At 41.9% G+C, this 19,746-nt stretch overlaps 1 protein-coding gene across 6 annotated transcripts in view; it reads right to left on the reverse strand.

The window, feature by feature from the left end:
- The window catches only part of SCEL (sciellin), a 314,001-nt gene that overhangs the window by 144,000 nt on the left and 150,255 nt on the right, over positions 1–19,746 (reverse strand). For all 6 annotated transcript variants that reach the window (XM_033948694.1, XM_033948696.1, XM_033948691.1 and 3 more), the window contains exons 12-16: positions 14,362–14,421; positions 9,990–10,064; positions 7,063–7,089; positions 5,314–5,373; positions 2,550–2,609 (exon numbers count right to left, since the gene is read on the reverse strand). In XM_033948694.1, coding sequence (XP_033804585.1) covers positions 2,550–2,609; positions 5,314–5,373; positions 7,063–7,089; positions 9,990–10,064; positions 14,362–14,421 — 282 coding nt within the window. The remainder of the gene's footprint in view (positions 1–2,549; positions 2,610–5,313; positions 5,374–7,062; positions 7,090–9,989; positions 10,065–14,361; positions 14,422–19,746) is intronic.

Genomic DNA, 19,746 nt, shown 5'->3' on the forward strand with positions numbered 1-19,746 from the left:
GAGAGAAAAGAGATAGAAAGCTGTAGGTAGACAGTAGAGGGGCATTGAAGACTATATAGTAAGAATGAATGAATGAAGAGCGTGAGAAAAATAAATTGAAGAATGCTGAGAGGGGCAAAAAAACAATGTTAGATATGGGTGTAGTAGTGGAGGAGATGAAGAAGACAGGAAGTGTGAGAAATATGACAAATGGGCACAAAAACCTGTCATGAGAATTGAGAAGATGGAGGAAAACAGAAAGCAGAAATTGGAACCAACATGATTAGAAAAATTAGATGGCTAGACAACAAAGATAAAGAAAAGAATTGCATTTTTAATTTTGAATAGAGTACAAAACTTAGAACTGAAAGTCTGATATCATGTTAGAGAGGGAGGGGGTAGTGCATGAAAGGATGGGGGAGTGCTATGGAGGACAAGTTAAACAGGGCGCAATTATAGCTTTCTATGGCCCTGACTGCACACCAGCAGACGCCTAGGAAAGGGGTGAGGCAGGGGCGGGGCTAGGGTGGGGCTGGGGCCATGTATCTTTTTTTTGTCTTCAGAAATACGGTAACCCTAATCTTAATGTAATTCACCTTGAGCTACTAATGGAGAAAGCTTCAACTAAAACCAAAACATAATATAGTAACATAGTAAATGATGGCAGATAAAGACCTGAACGGTCCATCCAGTCTGCCCATTAGTTATATCCATTACAAATACATGATTAAATTAACTTATCTCTTCTTTGATATTTCTGGGTCATACACTGTAAAGTCCACCTGGTATTGTCCTAGGTTCAAATGCTGAAGTTGCCATCCAAGCTTACTCCAGCCTATCCAACCATCCTGTTTGAAGGATATCTACCATAAAGTCTGGCCAGTAACATCCTCATGTTCCAAGTTAGTGGAGTTCCCATTGATGCCCTCCCCAGCCCAGCCCACCCTACACCAAATCACCACATATGGGACACAGTCCATGAAAGTCTGTCAAGTACCGGCCTTAGTTCTTTAATTTACATCCTTCATTTTCTAACTATTCTAGCACCTTTCTTTAATTTGTCTAAATAGAGATTCTATATTTGCAATGTTTCCATTGACATGATTCTTCTTCTGTTTTGGAGTGAGCTCTCTTTCTGTACCCTCTGTAATCATAATAGTAGTAGCACATTATCTCCTCTGTTTTCAGCCCTATTCACTTTTTTCATTACATCCTGGGGTTTATCTTTTGCCGCAGTGGGTCCATGAATACATTCACTGTGGCCCATTGCTGCACCAGAGATGTTGTCTCCTTCTAAAGGTTTTGCACTCTTACGAACTCTATTTTTAACCTTTTTAATCCTGGCTGACCTGTGGCCGGTGAGACTCCCTCTCACTTTGTCTTTATGGGCAGCGAAACAGCATGAATGGAGGGAGAGAAGGAGGGAGAAACAGAATGGATGGAGGGAAAGAGGGAGGGGGGCTGGAGAAATAGCATGATGGAAGGGAGGGAGGGCTGGAGAAACAGCATGGCAGGGGAAGGGAGAAACAGCATGGAGGGAGGGCTGGAGAAACAGAATGGATGAAGGGAGTGAGGGAGTAAGAAGCAGCATGGGTGGAGGGAAAGAAGGAGGGAGAAACAGCATGGAGGAGGCTAAAGAAATAGCATGGAGAGAAGGAGGAGGGCTGAAGAAGCATTATGGAAAAGAGAGAGTGCTAGAGAAAAGAACATGGAGTAGGGTAGTGCTGGATGGGAGTGAGAGAGACAGAAACAGCAGGAGAGGAAGTTGGAAGGAGAGAGAGGGGCACCCGTGGGAGGGGGGTTGGGGGTTGGAAGTAGGGTTACCAGATGTCCGGGAAAACCCAGACATGTGTTCTTTATAGAGGACTGTCCGGGTGCCTAGAAGGATTTCCAAAACCCGGGTTTTGGAAGACCCTGAACTCGGGGCCACATCTGGAGGACCTCTATGCCTGCGTGGATTCAGACATGATGATGTCACATGCTTGAACACATGGGTGTGATGTCATCATGCTGATGTCCACACGTATGATGTTCCTCCAGACGCGGTCCCGAGCTCAGGGAAAGAGGCACGAGGTTCATGTGGGGGCGAGGCTGTGGGTGGAGTGTTGCGAGGATGAAGGCGGAACAGGACAGGGCTGGGGCAAAACAGGGCGGGGCCAGGTGTCCTTTTTTTTTTTTTAGATGAAATCTGGTAAACCTAAAGGGAGGTATGCTGGATGGGAGGGCATTTGTTGCATCTGAGGGTGGTGGGGAGGGAGGGGGAAGAAGGGAGAGATGCTGGATGGGAGGGCTTTTGGTGGGTGGGGAAATCAGGGCAGTGTGCAGGGAGGAGAGGATTTAAGGGCCCCTCCTTAATTTCTGCCCATGTCTAACACCAACCCTGATTGTAAATAGCTTTGGGTTAATCTCTTCATGAAAAGGCAATTAATAAATAAAGCACCTCATTCTCTCAGGAAGCCTCCCTTAAAGGGGCTGGCACAGTAAAACAGATTGTGGACCTGGTCCCCCTTCTTATAGTCCAGCAAAGACTCCCCCCCCAAGCATATCCCATGTCATTACAAGAAACTTACCCTTTCGTGCTTTTTCCTGCAGCATTTGAAACTTCGATGACATCATCAAGGTTTTGCTGTCTTGAAAACAAAATATACCAAACTATTTAATGACATGGCCCTCAATTCACAGAGAACACACATTTACTCTAAAAAGAGGAACACAAATCTATATTTTGAAAGTTTTTTTCCACCAAATCTTTATAATAGTAGTGCAAGTTAGAAGATCTATTTGTTAAGTTCTGCTAAGGTTTTGCACCTTAACAATGAAAGTTAAGGTCCATTATGTGCAAGACCTCCACGTTAACTGTTGGGGCATTCCCCATTCTTCAGGGACAAAACCCATGCAGTAAATGCAGAGCAATGATTGCTATCATGTGCTAATGATATGACTATCGTTTGGAATGTGAAAAAGGGATATCCTCTCTCAGCCGAGGGATCTTATTTTCTTTATGATGTTTTATATTATATTGTCTAAACTCGCTAAACTTAATCTTGGATCTAATTTGAGGATTTGAGTTGAAGTAAAGCCGCATGTTTTATTTTCTTTAGATAATTTGTATTTGAAATAGCAGTGTGCTAGTTTGCTTTCTTCAACTTTCTGTACAAGTGGTTACTTGAATTGTAAATTTGAAATCTGATAAATAATTTTTAAAAAAAAAGGAATGTGAAAAAGGGCTCAAAAAGTTATAAATAAAGAATCTAATATTCTAACAGACACATACATTTAACCCCTAATTCCGTAAACCTGCATGCAAAGTTTTATGTTTAACGCACAAAGTTTTGCATGCAAGTTATAGAATAGTGTCTGCTGCATATGTAACTTGATACAGTAATATAGTCATATGCTAATTGGGGTTATCTACCAATTCGCTATCCCAAAGTTGTGCTAATTAACAGTTACACATTAACTGCTTGTAGCTGGGATTCTACAGATAGTGCATGCAAAATCCATCACGCACAACTGCTAGGGAGTGTGGACCTGAGAGGGACATGAGGTCAGAAGTGTGCCTAGCACTTACACAAGTGAGTTATAGAGGACTAGCAGTTATATGCCTAACTGCCTGGAGTTAGGCACACACATTTACACCAATCTGTGAACTAGCACAGGTGTTGCACCTAAAGTCAGATGTGCAACTGTGGACTTACACTAATAATTTGAAAACGATAATTGTGTGAACAATTGTCATGGTAGAATTAGTGGTAGAATTAGTGTGCATCATCCAGGTGCCTAACTTTAGGTAACCTATAGAAGATAATTGTATAATTGGGCACTCCAAGGATACGTAAGAGAAACCTATTCTACAACAGAACTTAGGCACCTAAGCTCTAGCATAGTGATGTCCAACCTGCAGTGTGAATACGAGAAAGCTTTGAGGGCCACCATAAGATTTCAAGCATACACATACTAATTTTATAAACCACCTTGATCTGCTTCTTCAGACTGGGTATTAAACATTAAAAGTTAATACTAATATTGATTCTACAATACTTCAAGGATATATTTTACTTGGTGACCCGTCATTTGCGCACCGGACAAAAGTGCGCCAACAATCCCGCACAGGACTTATGTGCGCCGGCTTACAACACTTCCTGTTAGGGCTGTGAGGGGGGAACCTCCCCACCCCCCGCCACTAAACTTACAAGTGTTTGCGTTCCAGTTGGGGAGGTGGGGGAGAAACCCCCACTACACTAAAAACTGCCAAATACCCAAAAAACTAAAACCCCCCTAATGGAACCGTGAACATTTCTGCTTAGGTGCCACTAGGTGTGATTCTATAAACAGTGCCTAGCAGATAATTGACAACTGAACTCCTTGGCGCCTAGGAATTAGATGCCATTTATAGAATCAGGGCCTTGGTGGTAGCTGCTAAACAGGCAATTCTATAATGGGTTTTCAAATTTACATACTCACTGCATATGTAAATGCTCAGAATACTACCATATATGTGTGTATTTGCACACGTACATGCATATATGCCAGTATTCTACCTAAACACGTTTCTGTAAATATATGCCTATCTTACATAGTGCATATTTGCAAGGAGGGCATACTGATGAGCAGAACATGGGTGGGATATAGACAGGGCTCCCACTTATGCACATAACTTACAAAATATGGAAAGTTACACATGTTGCTGATTCTATTAGATGCACACATTTATACAAAGCCATTAAAACCCATTAAAAATCATTTTTAAAAATTGCTAATTTAGCATGTAACTCAAAAGGGGGCATGGGGTATGACCGGGGAGGCGCATGAGTACGTCAGGAGTATGGCAAAATTTGCACACACTTTTATAATCACCATTTATGTGCCAAAATGTTGTGTATCTGGCATTGCATTTACACCAGATTTCAGCTGGCATAAATTCTGGTACTCAACTTTACAGAATAGCACTTAGTACTGATTTTATTTTTGAGTGCCATTTGTAGAATTTCCCCCACTACTTGTACAGTGGGCACCAGAAAACTCTATCTGCATATATTCAACTATCCATATAAATATACATATTTTTTAAATGCTGCAGCTGGCATTTTTCAAAAATGTCCACTTCCATCACAGACTATTAACCCATTTACTTCCAGTAATGGGGTCTCTCAACTTGGTACAGGAAAGTGATTAGTAAATACTGCTACAATGCACAAATTGATTATACTTCCTTCTGCCTTGTCTTTGAACTTAAATTTTTGGTTGAATGTTAACATTATCATTAATAAAGAAAGAAAAAAAACATATGCAAGAAGAATGTGAGATGAGAAAAAGAGCATGAGTAATCCATACCTTTGGTCCTTTTTCCCTGTAGCGTTTGATGCATCAATAAGATTATCTAAATCTTGGATCCTTTGAATGAAAATAAGAACAGTCAATTTCTTTTCACTCATTCATCACCAGCTGTAGCTACAATAGTCAAAATCATGAGAAATGGCTATTAAACTGCTAAATATGTTAAGGAAGAACTGACTATAATCATATGAGTTTTAGAAGGCAATAGAAATAACCCTAAGGAATTCAGCTGAAAACAATTCACTTCTATTTATCACTGATATACAATTCAGCTAATGTGGAGGGAACCATTGTGTTTGTTAGTGATGTCACATGCCATATAATATATCTAGGCCCTAGACTCTAGGGCTAATTCTAGGGATAAGGGTATACATGGGACCATTAGATCAGCAAGGAGTAAAAGGAGCACTTCGAGAGAACAAGGTCATAGCAGAAATAATTTTTTCTTTTGGTCTTTACAGAAGAAGATGTAAGAGATCTATCTATATTAGAAATGGTTTTCAAGGGTGATAACATGGAAGAAAGGAAAGAAATATCAGTGAACCTGGAGATGTGCTGTGCAAAATTGACAAGTTAAAGAGTGATAAAATCACCTGGACAGGATGGTATATACCCCAGAGAAATGAAAGAACTCAAACATGAAATTGATGATCTGCTGTTAGTGATCTGTAACCCATTGTTCAAATCATCTATAGCGGTGTTCTTCAACCGCTGGTCCGCAGACCGGTGCTGGTCTGCAGAAAATTCCTGCCAGTCTGCACAGGGCCAGCGAGATTGGTGCGCAAAATTCCTGCTGGTCTGTGAGTCTACGATAGTAGCTTCCTCTCCTCCGCTCCCCTAACAGTAGCTCTCAGTACTTGCCTGCAGCAGTGATTCACTTAAGCAGCCTTGGGGCTTTTTGCTACGTTGTGGCCCGCCTCTGAAGATGCAACTTCCTCTTTCCTCAGGGGCGGCACGACCCATCAAAGGACCCAAGGCTGCCTAAGTGAATCCCTGCTGCAGGCAAGTACTGAGAGCTGCTGGGATCTGAGCGGAGGGAAGAGGAGGAAGCCACTGTTGGAGGCTGGGAAGCTGCTGGATAAAGGGAGAGCTGCTACTGGACCTGGAGGGAGGGAGAAGGAGAGATGCTGCTGGGAGGGGAGGAGGAAAAGGAAAGGGAAGAGAGTTAATGTTGGATAGGGGGAGGAGGGAAGGTAGAATGGGTACTCCTGGACAGGGGAGGAGGAAAAAAGGAATGAAACAGCTGGCAGGGAGATTAGAGAAGGGGAAGGGGTCAGGGTGGAACAGAGAGATCAGATGAGGGAAAGGGGAGAGACAGGAATGAGAAAGTACAGAGTGATTGATGCTGGGAAGGGGACAGCAGAGAAATAAGGAGAGAGGGACAAAGATTCTAGATCTGGTGTAGGAGAGATAAAAATGAAGAGAGCAGTGAAACTGGAATTAATTATGTAAAAAAGAGATAGGGGATGCAGCTGGATGAAAGGGAAGAGGGGCATAGAAAGAAGGCAGATACCATATGGAAGGGGGAGAAGGCAGACACTGGATGGAAGGGGCAGATGCTGGATTGAAGAGACAGAGAGGACAGATGTTGAAAGGAAGAGAGTGAAAAGAAGATGAAAGCAGAAACCAGAAACGACAAAAGGTAGAAAAAATATTGTCCTGATAATTTAAAACATGTCATATGGATCTAACACTGTCTGGATTTAGGGGAACTTTCTCCCCTATAATGGCCATTCCAAATGTTACCTCATCTTCCTCTCCTCTGTGCTTCTTCTGTTTGCCAGAATCCAAGACAATAGATTTAGGAGAGAAAAAAAGTAAAAAATGCAAAATGATGTTATTGCTTTCCTTTCATACTTTTCAAATACACACTCCAGGCGTGACCACACTTTGAATCACCTGGTATAACAGAATGGTGTTACTGCTAGAGCATGTCAGGTGTAAAAAATGCTGCCATTACAACATTCCTTGTCATAACCTATTGTTTTTATCCGTTTATGTTCTCTTTCTCACAAATTGTAGTTTTCCCCTTTTTTTCCTTGTGTTTTCTTGTCCGCTCTCCATTCAAGTTTGTCTGTCTCATAAGGATTATGTTTATTATTTGTAGTTAGTCCCCTAATTAATATTTAAACTACTTTTATTGTACAACGCTTTGAATTTTAATAAACTATGAACTATGAAGATTTCTTTTTCCTATCAATGCAGCACTATAGTTGCTATTTTTATTTACATATCCTGTGTATGTAGGGTGGGGGAATTTTATAACAAATTACCTATAAAATTTTTCAAAAATTTATGCCTGTTTTATAAAGGCCTACTCATAAAGGCAAATACAAAAAACAGATCTCCACACCAGAAAATACTTTGAGACTAACAATCAAGGTGATTTAGCTGCCCGCTGCCCGGTTAAATCACTTGGACGGGGCTAGCCACTAATATTCAGTGGTACTTAACCAGCTAATGCTGCTGAACATTGCGGGTAATGCCTAAATCAAATCCTGCTGCGTTGGATGCGTTCCAGGGGCAGAGTCAACACTTGTATGCTTAAGTGTTGATATTCAATCCTGAAGTGGCCACGTTTTCCGCATAAACGGGACCACAGAAAATTGACTTAAGCAGCTATGTGTTAGCTGGCTTACAAAGAACTCGATACTCAAAGACAGAGCCTCTACAGGTCCCCAGCTTTGAATATCTTGGAATAATGCCACCACTGGTGAGCAAAAAGCTCACTGTCCAATGGCCAGTGGTGTGCAGTCAGGGCCTTCAGGGGATTCGCCCTACCTCCTAAAGGCCCTGAGGGCACTGCTCTGAATTTGATTGGTTGAGCAAGCAACAGACAGATGCTGCTCAATGCTGAATATTTAAGCAATATTTTTAGAGCAAGTACACAAGCCCCGTTAGTACCTCACTGGATTGAATTAGCCCACAAGCTGGAAGATTTAAGATATACAGTATTTGTCCAATTGGAGAACATCCTGGGAGGGGATTTGTCATGTTGTTTATTAAGGATTGAACAGAGATTTATTTTGAATGGTGGACCCTGGGTCCCGCCGGTCTCAACGCTGAGACTGAATGGTTTCAGCTGTGAGACCGGGGGATGACATAGCTGTAGGGGTTTGCCCATTTGGGAATGGATGATAAGTAGAAGGGCGTGACTTCCCTTCCTAGAATCGGCTGCAGGAGACATTTGGTACTCTGGAATACTCTCAGAAAGTTATTGGTCAGACTCTAAGGTATGCTTAATAATTAAGGTAACTCAGTAATATTGTGGGATAAGGTTTAATGTTAGAAATCAGTGAAGCGCATTAGGTTGCACAAATTTAGGGATTCCTAAGGGTTTTAGTAACTCTATTTTTTTAATATATATATATATTTTCCTTCCTGATGGAAGATTTTTACCAACGAAACTCAAGTCGAGCGAAACTCGGGGGTTTGGGCTCCCTCCTGCTGGTATTGTCGAGGGGGATTTGGGGGCCTGCACATCGGCAGGAGGGCTTGGGCTCCCTCCTGCTGGTATTGTCGGGAGGGTTGGGGTGCTGGCAGGATAGATTGGGCATCTCTCCTGCCGTGATCGTGTGGGGGAGAGGGGGATTCTGTAACTGGTGTTTTTGACAGATGCCGGTTACAGAATCCAGCTTTTAGGTGAAGGACTGGCCCCTCCTTCGCTTAAAAGGTCTTTTTTTGGGTATTTGGGACTTGGGCAATTTTTTGGTTGATAACGTGTTTTAGACATAGTGGTGGTTTGGGCGATTAAATTGCTGAACGTAGAGGTAGACCATTCTAAAAAAAAAAAAAACAACAACTCATTTAGGATGTTTTTTTGGAGAATGGACATTTTCCCTGCTGCTACTTTCAGCGTTTAGGGGCTTAGGTGAAAAGGGGACTTAGACATAGTTTGTTTGTTTTTTTATTATGCCCCTCCACTTATTCTTTCAAAAAATACAAAGAAGAGGGGACACTGCATGACATTACATGGTAATACTTTTAAAATGAATAGAAGGAAATATTTTTTCACTCAATGAGAAGTTAAGCTCTGGAACTTGTTGCTAGAGGATGTGGTTACAGCAGTTAGCACTTTTGCATTTACAAAAGGTTTGGACAAGTTCCTGGAGGAAAAGTCCATAGACTGTTATTGCTTGCCTTAGTATCGGTGGCATGGAAAGTTTCTGCCAGGTACTTATAACCTTGAATAGACACTCACGGAAGCAGTATACTGGGCAAGACAGACCACTGGTCTGACTCTGTTTGGCCATTCTTCATGTTATGTGTGTAACTGGAAGTCACACTCATGTTCCATGCATGTTCCAATCACATGTGCATCCTTTGCACTTGTACACTATAGCACTTATGCACACCTTTACAGAATAGTGCTTAATGTGTTTACGTGCAAGGGGTCATATAACCATGGGCGCCTAGTTATAGAACTGCCCTGGACACTTGTTTATTTTAATTGAAATCAAATGTATTTCTTTGTGAGCCAGCAATGGAACAGAATGACATTAAGAAACAATGTTCTCTTTCACAAGTGTGAGCTGGAAGCTTGCACCAAAGCTATAAGAAGCAGCTATGTCTGCAACAATCTGGCCCTTGTGTTTGCAACATTAATTTATTACTGATACCATTCTGTACTTTGATCATTTTTCATTATACACATTTGTATTCCCAGGCCTTACCGGTTAGCGCTGTCCTTTGTGGGTGATGGGAGTGAATCTGTTCTTAAAGGTACTTGGGGTGGAACAACATGTGTCCTTAAAAATAAAAAAACAATTTGTTTACATCCAGGTCCAAATATTTGCTTAGCAAAACACAAAAAAATATCTGAAATGACTTAAGAGCAAATCCAGATTCCGTTAGAATTCAAGTATAACCTGTTGTCTGTGCACCTAACCCTACGGCCAGTGTTTCTCAACTCTGCCCTGGAGTTCCCCCTTGCCAGTCAGGCTTTCAGGATATCCACAATGAATATGCATGAAAACAATTTGCATATAATGGAGGCAGTGCATGCAGATCACGTTTATGCATATTCATTGTGGATATCCTGAAAACCTGACTGGTGAGGGGGAACTCCAGGACTGAGTTGAGACACGCTGACTTAGTTACACCGGCCACAGAGCTGCAGGCATGCGAATTCGGCAAGGATGCTCATAACTTGCTTCATACTATAAGTCGCTTGCAACTGACAGTTTCGCTTATTCTCTACCCTTGTGAATACTCCCTTGCACTAATGTACTCTCCAATTACTTGCACCCTTACAGAATAATGCTTATGTATTTTGCTGCCATTTAAGCACATAAGTGTACCCATGAACTGTCAGTTTTCTGTACATATACATGTACATACTGTATATACGTGCCCTGTTATAGAATTAGGAGGTATAGCCCTGATTCTATAAACAGTGCCTAAAACATTGGCGCTGAGGAATGTGGCACATAGCACATGTCAGTCATGAGTTAGGCACTGTTTCTAGAATTAGCAGAGTCTAAATTGGACTTAGGTACCAGTAGGCATCAAAACCTTTTGTTTTGTTAGGTGCCATCGACTTGTGTTCGAATCCTAGCGACTTGATGAAATCAAGTTTTCGTGGCAGAATACTGAAGTAGATTGCCGGGTCTTTCTTCTGCACAGTATAAATTCAATGTTGTCGCCATTGTTGCATTCAATGAGATCCTCTGCCTCCAACACTGCCCATCTGCTGCTGCCCAGATGGGTGGTACATTGTTAGTCTGACATCTCCGCTGAAGCCTATCCACCTTGGGAGGCTCTGTAGGAGTGAAACTACTGATGGCATAGCTTTCAGCTTCACAGATGTGTGCAAGCCCCCGTAGCACAGATGTGTGCAAGCCCCCATGGCTAGCCCATGTACCATAAATGGAGATCATAACCTTAGGCACCCATTTGTACTTGGGTTTTCTTGGCCTAAATACCAGTGCCTGTCCAATTTAGGTGCTTACAAACAAAGCATGCCCAGTGGCATAGTAGGGAGGAGACACCTCGGTCCGCCCCAGAACCACTTACCACTAGGATTTGCGCTCAACTTTGGATGTGAGCAGTTACTCCAACGACATGTAAATCCCAGCATCCAAGCTGGGCATGGAGCCCCTAAATTCTACAACACTGTGCGCATTTTAAAGGAACACCCCTGGCCAAGCCATATCCCTTCCATGACAATGCCCCTTTTGTAGATTTGCTCAGAAACATGCATTGTTCTATAAATGGTGCTTAAAAGTGGTTTCATGTGGATCTGCCCTTTCTGTTCCATTTCAGTGCCTTGCAGCCATTAGAATGCCATTTCACAATAAAAATCCAGTGCAGAAGTAGTGCCTAAAATTGACGCCCTATATAGAATTTCCCCCTATATGTGTGTGTAAAGCACTATGAACACTAGATAGCTCTATGCATATAAGAATAACATTCATAATAATAATATGACCCTTATTTTAGAAACACTATTTATATTTGAGACATTGAAAAACCAGCATTTAGATGTTCATATAGCATAAATGTTTAAAATTAGATTTTACAAAGCCGGGCTTGCTGAAAAAATAGACCATTCATTATTTCAGAAGGGGAACAAATGTCTATGTAAAAAAGGTGGACAGCACATATAAACCTGCTACTCAGGATATCTAGGTTTCAAAAAAGTGTGCCAGTATATCTGTGCTCCAGTAGAGGGACTAGGGGTGGTCACCTTATTACTCCGCAAAACAACAAAAGATTGTGGAACAGAAGATCAAATGTACCAGTTTGTAGTTTAAAAACAATAATCTTAAAAACAATCCACAAAGGGTGTATACAGTCACAAGTGACCCACAAGATAAAAACCAAATAATGTATAAAATACAAACGTCCCAACAGCGACCGTGTTTTGGCAAAATAAAATTGCCTTCCTCGGGGGTCTTATGGGGTCCTTGGCTGTCTTAAATATAAAAGCATAAAAATCACAAAAACTTCCAATGTAGGCTGGTGTCATGTGATGCTCCCCTAGTGGTTACATCCCCCCCTCCCCACCACTTTTCCCCCCTGCAGGGAAACAAGCAAGGGATCCTGGGCTCAGAGACACCTTCAGGAAAATTGAACTTCTGTGATTCTGAAATGGCTCAGATAATGGTTCACATAGACATTTATGTGCCTGTTTGACTTCATAATTTAGCTGTTCATATTTCAAAAACAGATGCTCTCACTGAACATAACCATTAACATCCATTTTGCCATGTACTTCAGAGCAGCCTTGATATCGGCAAATTCTATTCTCAAATACTAGTGAAACTTGAGGTATCCTAACCTGGATGTCTCATTTCCAATTTGGATATCCTCTCTAAAATGCCACATTATCCCCCATTATCCCCCAAATTCTATAAATGGCGCTACAAATTGCATGTGCAGATTTGGGTGCACGCCCAATTTGCACACACAATTTTATTCAATAATGAGCCAACTAGCCCGATAATTGGACTCTAACAATCAATTATCAGTGCTAATTGTCATCAATAAAAACTTTCATGCGCATGTTTACGTGCCCGGATTTGCACGTAAAATTTTACGTGTGGCTCCAAAAAGGGGGTATGGCCACGGGAGATCATGGATGAATCAGAGGCATTCCTTTAATTTATGTGCAGTTATGGAAAAAGGGGGATTCACACCTAATTTAGGTGTGAGGGTTTACACTGGGGTTTAGTAGATGCAAATGGTTATGTCTAAAGTTAAGGCAGAGTTCCTAGCACAAAGTACTATTCTATAAATGGTGCCTAACTGAGTACTGTTTAAGAAAAGTGCTTAGCGTCTATTTTGGTTGGCGCATATTTTTCAGCTCCATTTTTAGAATTTAGTCCTCTATGTGTGAGATAGGTAGAGTAAAGAAGTGGCCTAGCGGTTAGGGCTGCTAGATTCTTTTTTTTTATTTTCAAATTCTTTATTCATTTTTCCATCTTACAACAAGAACACAATATTACATCATTTAAACCTTATAAACATCTCTTGTACTTCTTTTAACATCATCTTAAATACATACATTTATACCATCCCCTCCCACCCTTCCCACAAATATTTTAATGAAAAATATCATATAAATATTATCAATTGATTGAACCTTAATATAACTTTATACCCTCCCCCTTCCCCCCTATGTATACGTGTACTTTCAAATGATAATGGTGTCTAATCATTGCAATAACTTGTCAATGGTCCCCAAATCTTTTTAAAATTATTATAACTCCCTCTTTGTATGGCAATTACTCTTTCCATTTTGTATATGTGGCATAACGAATTCCACCAGAAGGTATAGTTTCTGTCTACTGTAATTTTTCCAATTACTGGTAATATGTTGTATGGCGACTCCTGTCATGATCAATAAATGTTTATTATTGCTTGATGAAATTTGACTTTTTGTTCTCATTGACATACCGAACATTGCTGCTACATTCTGAGGTTGTGGGTTCAATCCCAGCACTGCTCCTTGTGACCCTGGGCAAGTCACTTAACCCTCTATTGCCCCGGGTACCATAGTTAGATTGTGAGCCCACCGGAACAGATAGGGAAAATACTTAATTACCATTCGATGCAAACTGCTTAGGATATAAGCAATAAATAAATAAATATTATGGGGATCACAAAGACAAGCTATTTGCAGATGAAAGAGCCACATTCTCTGAGGGTGAAAGAACTCTGTGTAGGAGTGAGAGAGACAGGCATTGTGTTCTTCTGCAATGACAAACTACGTGTGTGTGCGTGCATTCACCTAGTCAATTTATTTTCTGTAGGATTTGTTACTTTATGTAGGATTTGTACATGACCAAAACCAGACTATTTTGGGGCAATATAATCTATCTTCTACAGAAAAGAAATTGCAGAAAAGTTGACGCAAATGGAGAAATTGCTGAAATCATACACTTCATAGAACTGTAGGACAGTGAGAAAACTGAAGAGGAGCCAAGATACTTGTGGACACCATAATTTCCCAGTAGGCTGGTCATTTAAACACACTGTAAAGCCATAAGCAACGGAACAGAGCAGCATGATAACAATTTTGCAGAGAAGAAAATCCATTACCTGGATGTTGGTGAAGATAAGGGTGGTGGTACTATGGGTCTCTCATCCATTTTCTCAAATCTAAAAACAGAAAGAATAATTTTACAGGCTTGTGAACCTGCTGAAATGTGTACAATACATTTGGGAGAAAAATTTTCCCAAGTTCATTTAGAAATGAATTTCTAAACAAAAATTAACAGAAGGATTTACAAATGATAAATATTACACTGAGCAATCTGTGACTTTTATCTTTGAGGTCTGTGGGACTTTTTTTTTTTTTTTTTAACTCCACACAACATTTATCTACAGGCATGGTGCTCCTTTAGGATTTCTATCACACACTCAGGCTGAGAGACAATCCTTGGAGAACAGAGGTTGTAGCAAGGTCTAGTAATTGGTGGCAGACTAGCTTCAGAAGCACTAATGCCCCTTTTAGTTTAGCTTACTTAGGTCACAGAGGTTTCTATAGCAACTTCAAGAGGCCTCAGTCCCTAACCCCCAACCCCCACTGCTTTTAACGAGTGCTGAAACTGATGGAGGGTTCTAGACATTCACAGCAGTTGTTGGGGTGGGCACATCTAAAATTAAAAAATAATATCTAACAAGAATTTTCAGAATGATTATTATTTCTTCTCAGCTGTAGGTATGTTTTAATACTGGACAACTGCCAAGATTTCTAACAGAAACGTAGCACTGTGCATTAAAAAAGAAAAAAACTGGTATACCACTTCTTTAGCTTGACATGGATTTTGAGGATGTTTTCTGTTTTGGTATCAGAGCTTTCAATGCATTGCACATTGTCAGTTATACGAGGGTTCTTCAAAAAGTTTCCACACTTTCATATTTTTGCAGAAAATAGTTGGGGCGGGAGAAGTGGTAAGAGGACATGTCGTAGAATGCCATGTGACTAGTCAGTCAGATAAGCTGGCTCACCATGCAGGTAGTGATGTAATTTGCTATTTATTTATTTATTTCCATTCTTTATTCATTTTATCATCTTACAACAAGTGCACAATATTACATCATTAAATATTTTGACACATCACTTAAATTTCTTACTAATATCATCAAAAATACATAAATTAAACCCTCCCCTCCATCCTTCCCATAAAATATTACAATCAAATATATCATATAAATATTATAAACTTATTAAATGATAACCTTTAAAAAGAAATTTATACCATCCCCCTACCCCCTTATGTATAAATATACTATCAGTGAAAAATGATGTCTAATCATTACAATAATTTGCCAATGGCCCCCAGATCTTTTTAAAATTGTTATAATTCCCATTCTGCAAAGCAATTACCGTATTTTCATGCATATAACGCGCATACGTGTATAACATGCATACGCGTATAGCGCGCAGGAACAAAGCATTGCTGTAAAAAAATCTATATAGCATGCACACGCTTATACCGCGCATGCTGCTATAACCTCCTCCCGCCACCCCCGCTTACTCCCTCTTCTGGCCTGCGAACCGGCATCCTCCCCCCCCCGCTCGCATCACCCCCCCCCTCCCCCGCGATCCTACATCCCCCCCAGCACCGCAAAGACATCACTTACCCGATTGGGCACCGGCACCAGCACCAATGCACAGGACGTGCCAGTGCCAGTGCCCGAAGATCCTCTCTCGCCTGGGTTGGGCTGGGCTGGGCGGTGCGAGGGAGATCCTCCCTCTTCCCTGTGCTGGGCTGGGCTGGGCTTTGAGCATTTGCGCATGCTCAAAGCTTTCTGGTCTCGCTCTCTCCGAGATTCTGAATCTGACGCGAGCGGGGGGGAGGATGCCGGTTCGCAGGGGGGATGCCGGATTGCAATGAGAAAAAAAAATTGTATAACGCGCTCATACATATAACGCGCATGGTTATACTCGGTTTGTAAAATCGTGTATAACGCGCCGTTATATGCGTGAAAATACGGTACTCTTTCCATTTTGTAAATGTGGCATAACGAATTCCACCAAAATGTATAACTAAGACTGTTGTAATTCTTCCAGTTACTGGTGATCTGTTGCATGCCAACTCCTGTCATTATCAATAAAAGTTTGTTATTACTTGATGATATTTGACTCTTTGTTCTCATTAACATACCAAACAGAATCGAATCATATGATAGAGCTACATGGTTTTCCAATAAACAATTTACTTGAGACCAAATTGATTTCCAAAAAGCCATGATAAAGGGACAGTAACTTTTGAGATATTTAATAAATAGAGTTTAAAAAAAAATAAAAGTGCATAAACTTTTTGAAAATCCATCGTACAATCAGCTACCAATTTAAAAAAAGCCACCTTCCAATGTTTACAGATCAAGGAGCAGCAAAAACTTAAGCTGAAACATTACTATGCATTTTTTGGAGAACTGATGCCTAAGATTTCGTATTCTACCTTGGCCTCTGATTGGGGTTGGACCTTGTTTGTGATCTGATGATATTATAATCAAAGATATGGTATCCTTCTGCATGGAATGTTGCTATTCCTTGGGTTTTAGCCAGGTACTAGGGACCTGTATTGGCCACCATGAGAATAGGCTACTGAGCTTGATGGACCATTGGTCTGACCTAGTAAGGCTATTCTTATGTTCTTATGCACTACTTTAGAGAGAAGGCCACTTTCGATAGTGCGTCTACATCTGATTTGGACTTCTTGAGAAATGCATCCAAAAATCAGGAGGCGAAAACATCAATTTTCAAACCCGCTAGATCAGTGGTTCCCAAACCTGTCCTGGAGGACCACCAGGCCAATCGGGTTTTCAGGCTAGCCCTAATGAATATGCATGAGAGAGATTTGCATATAATAGAACTGATAGGCATGCAAATCTGTTTCATGCATATTCATTAGGGCTATCCTGAAAACCCGATTGGCCTGGTGGTCCTCCAGGACAGGGTTGGGAACCACTGTGCTAGATGTCCATCCTTTTTATTTTTAATTGCCTAGTTAGACATCCTGTCCCTTAGGACGTCTAACATTTTTGGCCATTTTCAAAAAGAAAAATGATAAAGTTCAAAATATCTAAATCCAAGCCATTTGGAGTTAGGCAGGGCCACCATTTATAGTACACTGCCCACACAGACATGCCAGCAGAGCAATGGGACACCTTAGGGGGCACTGCCGTGAACTTCACATAAAGTCCCTTAAAATCCCTCACCAGAAGTCCCTTAAAATATATGGTGAGCTCTCCAAAACCTATTATGCCCACCTTCTACCACCTCAATAGCCCTTATGGCTGCAGGTGTCACCTATATGACAGTATAGTAGGTTTTTGTGGGTTTGAATGGACTCACACTTTCCACCATAAATATAGTGGGTAGGTCACCCTCTCTATGGTTCACTACACTACCCATTATCCTACTCCAGACACATGCTTGCAGCTCTATTAAGATTTCCTATACCAGGTGCTGGTGTTATAGGTATGCACTGTTTCTTTCACATCTTTGGGGGCGGGAGGGAGTCATTACCACTAGGGGAATTAAGGGGGGGGTCATGACTTAATCACTCCCTCTCTATGTCCTATTGAAAATCTGGTCAGTTTCAGTACCTTTGTGGCACTTACAGTAGATGATTTTAAAACAGGACATCTTAGGAAATGTGTGATTATCGCTGCAAGATATCCAAGCACTAAGCACACCCAAATCCTGCCTATAAAATGCCTCCAACTATTCTGATTAGCCCAGGCGCCTTAGGCCCCATCAGGAGGCGGGACTTTGGTGCCCTTGGGCCAATCCAGTCCCATTCTTCGTTGAGCTGCATGCCGGACGGATGGGTTTGGCACCCGTCTGTCCGGCCAACCTAAAATAGGTACGGGAAAAGGTGGGTGGGGTGGGGGGTCGTGGGGTCGGCCGGGGGGGTCGCGGGTCGGCTGGGGGGGCCGATCAGGGGTTCTTGGGGGGGGCGGACGTTGGGGGGGAGGGGGGTGCGTCGAGGGCAGGAGGGCCTGGGATCCCTCCTGCCCGTACTATAGTGAGGGTGGGGGTAGGGGGCTCGCCTGGGTCAGGAGGGCTTGGGCTTCCTCCTGGCCCGAACGAGTCGGGGGTGCCGCAGGTGCCTGGGGCAAGAGGGCTTGGGCTCCTTCTTGCACCGATGTTATCGGGGGGGGGGTCGCGGCTTCAACGGGGCAAAGGGTTTGGACTCCCTCTTGCCCCGATGTTATCGGGGGGGGGGGGGTCGCGGCTTCAACGGGGCAAGAGGGCTTGGACTCCTTCTTGCCCTGATATCGTCGGGAGGGGGGGTCGCGGTTTGACATGGCAGGAGAGCTTGGGCACCCTCCTGCCTGGATCGGTTGGAGGGGGGGGGAGGATTCTGTTGTTTTTGACAGACACCGGTTACAGAATCCAGCTTTTAGGCGAAGGACTGGCTCCTCCTTCGCCTAAAAACCCTTCTGTTGGACGTTTTTGGCTTAGCCGTGTTTTTTTTTCATTATGGTTAAAAAGTGTAGACGTGCTGTGGGGGTACTTTTAGACGTAGTGGAGTTTGGGCGTTTAGGCAGAGGAAGGCCATAATCAAAACATGGACGTATGTTTTGGTTATGGACACTTTCCCTGCTTCTGGGTTGAACATTTAGGGGCTTAGGTTAAAAGGGGACTTAGACTTTTTTTTTATTTTGCCCCTCCACGTGTTCATGATTGGGTGCAGAGACAGACATAGGTGTCATTATTACGATTTTCTAAAGAATTTAGGCACCTACAAAGTAGGCCAGTAAAAGCCTGGCCTACATTACCAGCGCCTAAGTTTTTGATAAGTGCCATTAGGCACAATTCTCTAAATGGCGCCTAAGCAGATGGTACCTTTCTTTCTAGGCTGCTACCAATTTAGGCACTGTTTACAGAATCTGGCCCAAAGTGTATGCTAACATTTATGCCCGCTCTCAAAGTTCATGCCTTCACTCTAGGTGTGATTTCTGCAGGATGTTTTTAAAAGACATATAGATACCTAAGAGGCTAAAATTAGACACATTTTTGCCCTATTAACTTAGATGCCCTGTTATAAAATTACCCTCTTTAGGACAGAATCAAGTAAAGTGCACCTGAAGTTAGGGACCAGGATAAAGCACGCTAAGTATGCAATTTCCATTATAGAATACTAGTAGAAGTCTGAATATATGCACTTAACTTTAAGTACAAGTATTTACGCCACATCAAAGGATGGTGTAAGTGCACACACCTAAATGTAAGTAACAGATGGTAAATGCTAATATTCTATAATACCCATATGCAACTGCTAGGCATACCCCTGACTCACCCCTGCTCCTCCTATGGCCATGGTAAGTATATGCGATAGAATTTGCATGCGCATGTAGAATACTTAGAGCAGATGCATGCATAACTGCTAATAGGTACCATTTGTAGTCTATTCTACTCGTTAATATGAATTATCAGTTCATTATTAATTTAAGCTTGCAACTGTC

The sequence above is a fragment of the Geotrypetes seraphini genome, chromosome 6 (assembly GCF_902459505.1).
Source record: "Geotrypetes seraphini chromosome 6, aGeoSer1.1, whole genome shotgun sequence".
Taxonomy (NCBI): Eukaryota; Metazoa; Chordata; class Amphibia; order Gymnophiona; family Dermophiidae; genus Geotrypetes; species Geotrypetes seraphini.